The sequence below is a fragment of the Epinephelus fuscoguttatus genome, linkage group LG22, assembly GCF_011397635.1.
Source record: "Epinephelus fuscoguttatus linkage group LG22, E.fuscoguttatus.final_Chr_v1".
NCBI lineage: Eukaryota > Metazoa > Chordata > Actinopteri > Perciformes > Serranidae > Epinephelus > Epinephelus fuscoguttatus.
This window is the reverse complement of record NC_064773.1, coordinates 25,627,179-25,632,527: the sequence shown is the minus strand read 5'-3', so window position 1 is coordinate 25,632,527 and position 5,349 is coordinate 25,627,179. Positions and strand designations below refer to the sequence as shown.

Genomic DNA, 5,349 nt, shown 5'->3' with positions numbered 1-5,349 from the left:
CCTTTGTTTATAGCAGGGCCTGAGGGGCAGGGACACGAAGCACTGACAGCCTGTCACCCTAATCGTCACTAATAAGAGGGGCAATGTCACAAATCCACTCGCTGTGGAATAATTACACTCTGAATCCCACAACCAGTTTGCGTTTTTATTTGATCCGTGAAAGAGAAATCCAAACAACAGCAGAATTATGCAATTATTTCTGTGCCACAGGGCAAATGCAAACTCAAAAAGAAAGTGAAGCTTCTTTAAGAGAGAGTGGGGGGAAAAAGCATCCAGAAGGCGCAGGTTAGAATAATGCAGCTCTGTCATTGGCTGAGCGCACCAGGAAGTCCAACCGCTGTTGCTGTCATCTGACTCTGACGCAGGCGCTTCCTGAAAGTCAACAGCGGAAACATGGCTCCCAAACTTGAACTTCCAAACGCTGCGGCGATCATCTGGATGATCTTCCTCTCCCTGATCCCCCCTGTGGAGGCTTACGATGCGGGCGACGCGTTAGCCCTGCTCCTGTGCACCATCCTGACCGTGGTGGGCTTCTGCGCGTTCCTCGGCTGGTACGCACGGAGGCGGGACGGACCGCAGTGACAGAGACTCTCTGAATCCTGCGCCTGCCTTGTCCTGTTATCATCCACTGCATTAATACCTCTCTGTGTGATCTAATGTGGATCTGGCACAAGGTTTGTGTCGAAATGACTTATATGAAACGTGCCTTATTGGAATGAGTGCGTCAGGCGCAACGGGGAACCACGTGCAGAAGCCGGAGGGGAGGTGTGGGAATGATCCAGGAAGTCGGGGGAGCTGTTATCTGTTGCACTGCTGAGATTAAAGACCAAACACTGTTGCCTTCTGTGTGAAAAGACTGCTGCAGCTGCTGAATATTATCCCAAGGATGCTTGCATTGCACATTGCGCATATTTTTCCCACGCTTGGAGCGATCACCGTGATTTCCTGATGTGTTGATGTCTCCAATGTGCAACATGACATTGCCATTGTTTTATAAAGCACAATATCACAAGTGTGGTTACATGAAAAGAGTGGAGCTGTTGTTGCAATTTCTGCTGTTAAAATGTGTGACAGTAGCTCTGAAAATAAATTGATTCATTTGCTTGTCATAACTCGTGGTTTGTATGATATTTGAATTATCATTTAGAAAGTGTGTTATAGGGGTTGGATGTGGAGAATCTATAAGGGAGACGAGGATAGCCACACATATATTGCTAAACTCTCAGCTAAATTAACATTACATTAATTCATCTGTTGCATACTGTCAGAGTTGTCTAAATATGTGACAAAAATTTAAAATCTTGACCAACTTAATGTTGAAAGAAGAACCCAGCAGTGCCGGACTTAAGACATTCGGAGCCCTGGGCAACACCACCCACCCTCACCCCCACCCCAAAATATCATTATTATTATTATCTACACTTTATTGACAAGAGCGATAGCTACTGAGAAATCAACATAAATAAACAGCTTAGCTAAGAAACTATCACAATTCATTTGCCAATTAGCCAGTTTTGTATCCGTCTTGTTTCCTACTGTGCCCCATGTGGCTTTTGCCTTTTCATTTTCTCTTGTCTCACTGTGATGCTCTCCACATCACACTTGACTCCGCCATTTGTCTTCTGTTTGATTTTTTTGACATAAATTAACAAAACAAAACCCTGGGATACTTGAAGTATCAAAAAGAAAACTGGTTATGCAGAAAATTGTCAAAATGTGTGAGCAGTATTTTACTGAGATGGAGATGATTTTGAGAACTTCATTTACAGTACAAGTAGGTAGATTAGTCAACTGGTTACTAACGTAGGGGTCAGGCCCCTCTTAAGGGTCGCAAGATGAACCTGAGGACTTGTGGGATGATTATCGGTTTACTAATCTCTGCATTTTGTGTGAAATTTTGGAGAAAAATTTAACTATTTGAGCCTCGGATAGATATTTACATAAAAGGTTTAGAAATTGTCTTTTTGGAATAACTCTCAGACATCTGGAACATGACCAGCGGTCCAAGTAGACTTTGACCAAGTGCTTTGTAGAAGGGGTCACAAGCCAAAACCATTGAGATCCACTGGTTTTATCTTTAACAATATTTTAATTACGTAAAATCAGAATCTTAATAGTTGCATGAAATGTTATCACTCAAGTAAAGCACAAGTAATTTAAACTTGTAATTAAGTAGGCTACAGTACTTGAGTAAATGTACTGAGCAAATATAATAAGCTTGAAATTCTCATATGAATAGGAAACACAATAAGTGATCAATTTTATTACCTTGACTACCGGATGATTTAGAGTTATTATTTAACCTTGGGATGATACATCAAAGTGTTTATGAGGTCTGTGCCATAATGAGTGATTGTTCATTAGAGAATATGAGGATGTGCACAATCTCCCTTTGCTTTAATCATTTTAATTTACCTTTGTCTGGGTGGCAGAAAGAGTTTCTTTTGGAATAAAAATCACTACCACTCACTCACTACCACTGTATCCGCTAATAGTGCGGTGTCAACCTCTGTGACTGTTGGCATTAATTATCAATGAGCAGGTCACCATGACATTTGGTAAGCTGTGACTGAAAAGGAGCTGGCTTCACTTGGCTCTCACTCAGTTGAAATCTTTTTTAATCATTAAAAATAGAAATCTGCACACTGTACCCGACTGTGTTAAAGTGGTAACACAGTAGTGTCACATTTCCTACATGCATGATCATAAAAAAAATATGTTTTATGGCCCAGGTAGCTACAAAGAAATATTTCAGTGTGTGTGTGTGTGAGTGTGTGTGTGTGTGTGTGTGTGTGTGTGTGTGTGTGTGTGTGTGTGTGCAGTTGTGTACGTACATGTGGCTGATTGAATCATTGTTCACTTGTTACACTGCTCATGGCTGCTCATGACATCACGGCTCTCCATACATGGTTGAGAAATCAAATCCCATGAATTTATCATGCTGCCCGGGCAGAATGAACAACAGTGCGCAAAGTGCTCGTCAATTATGCATATACAGTACAGGGGGAAGTCATTCTACCTTGAGGTGAACCAGGCTGCCTGATTTAACCCTTCGCTTTGTACATAATGGTCGACATCTCTGCAGAGTGAAAGATGTATGAGCAAAATGGAAGCAGCAGTATGCTATATAGCTTATTGCATCTGATAGAGACAGCAAGTAAAATGTCCAGCAGGGGATTAAAGACTGTAATAAAGATCAGCATAGATTCATGATTACTAAACGGGCCTTGACTAGCAGGCACAGGCTCAGGGGCCTTGAGTGTCAAGGGCCCCGCTGGACTTCACATACAAAATGTCACTCAAATTAACACATACTGACCTGAATGAGACACAAAACAACTGCAAACAGACATAAATAAAACCACAAGGAGACACAAAATGACTCCAAGGAGATACAATAAACTACAAAAGACAAAATCAACCACAAAGAGACACAAAAACTACAAAAAGACAACAAACAACCACATGGGAGACATAAAATATCTATAAACCGACCCAAAACAACCACAAGGAGACGCAAAATGACTCCAGAGAGACACAAAATGTCCTCAAAGAGACATAAACAACTACAAAAAGACAAAATCAAACACAAAGACACACAAAATGACTCCAGAAAGACACTAATTTCTTAAAATAGACATAAACAACATCAAAAAACAACAACCACATAAGAGACACAAAATAACTCCAGAAACACACAAAATTACCTCAAAGAGACACAAACAACGACAAAAAAAACAACCACATAAGAGACAAAAAAATTACTTCAGAGACACAAAATAACTACAAACAGACCCAAAACAACCACAAGGTGACACAAAATGACTCCAAAGAGACACAAAATTACCTCAGTAAGACAAAAAATGTCCTCAAAGAGTCACAAACAACTACAAAAGGACAAAAAGCAACCACAAAGAGACCCAAAACAACTTCAGAAAGACACAAAATGTCTTTAAAGGCACACAAAAAACTACTTAAAGACAAAATCAACCACAGACACAAAATGACTACAGAAAGACGTAAAATTAGATCAAAGAGACACAAACAACTACAAAAAGACAACAAACAACCACAGAGAGACACAAAATAATTCCAAAGAGACACAAAATGGCAACAAAGACACAAAATGACCAAAACAGACACAAAATTATCTCAAAGAGACACAAAGTTAGTTCAAAGAGACACAAACAACACAAAAAGACAACAAACAACCACATGGGAGACACAAAATGACTTCAAAGAGACACAAAATTATCTCAATAACACAAAAAATGTCCAAAAGAGACACAAACAACTACAAAAGGACAAAATCAACCACAAAGACAAACAAAATGACTTCAAAGAGACACAAAGTTACCTTAATTACACACAAAATGTGCACAAAGAGACACAAAATGACCCCAAAAAGACACAACATGTCCTCAAAGAGACACAGAAAACTACAAAAAGACAAAATCAACCACAAAGACACACAAAATGACTCAAAAGAGACACAAAATGACTCAAAATAGACACACATTTACCCTAAAATGTTAAATGTTTTGTGTTTAAAGAAACACAAAATTAGTTCACAGAGACCCAAACATCTACAAAAAGACATAAAACAGCGACGAGGAGACACAAAATGGCTCCAAAGAGACACAAAACAACCAGCTGCTCAGCTCATAGGGACTTGGCTTGGGAACCAGAGGGTTGCCGATTCATGTCCCCGTATCAGTTCACCAAAAGACACCAAAGTGTCCTTGAGCAAGACACTGAACCCTCAACTGCTTGGGGTGCCCATCCAAGGCAGCCCTCTTGCTCTGATATCTCTCCATTTAATACATGTAAAGGTCCTGTTTGTGCTTGTGTGTCTATTCAGGCCTGTGTGAATGTGACAGCAGATTTTAAAAAGAATGAATTTCCCCTCGGGGATTAATCAAGTAAGTCCCCTTCTTTAAAAAAGACACAAACTGAGAAAAAAATGGATGTCTTGCTCCTATGTGTGAGAGGTGGTGGGGCCCTTTGCACTTCTGTGCCCAGGGCCCCATTGTCTCATAATCTGCCCATGTCTAGACTGTATAAGCTTTTGGTATCATTTCATTTTAAACGTGATTTAAATCAATCTAAAACAATCAGGAGAATGATGTGTGTAAAACTGTCACTAAACCAGTAATCCATTTCCCGTTACACTGGGGGTTAATGAGTCCTGCTGTAACGCGTTACCGGCCAGCAGCGGCCACGTTGTGCAGATGTTACCGTGAGAGAGAGAGAGAGAGAGAGAGGGGGGGGGGCTGCTGCCGCTGCTGCTGCAACAAGAGACAAGACGCGTCTTGGATCACAAATAGGGATGCAGGGCGCATGCGCACT

The 5,349-nt window shown here is 40.7% G+C and overlaps 1 protein-coding gene across 1 annotated transcript; it reads left to right on the top strand.

The window, feature by feature from the left end:
• The first annotated feature begins 330 nt into the window (after positions 1–330).
• On the top strand, positions 331–1,112 carry LOC125882756 (small integral membrane protein 30-like). The gene has a single exon (XM_049566607.1). The coding sequence runs from the start codon at positions 394–396 to the stop codon at positions 580–582; it is 189 nt and encodes a 62-aa protein (XP_049422564.1). The 5' UTR covers positions 331–393; the 3' UTR covers positions 583–1,112.
• Positions 1,113–5,349: the final 4,237 nt, after the last annotated feature.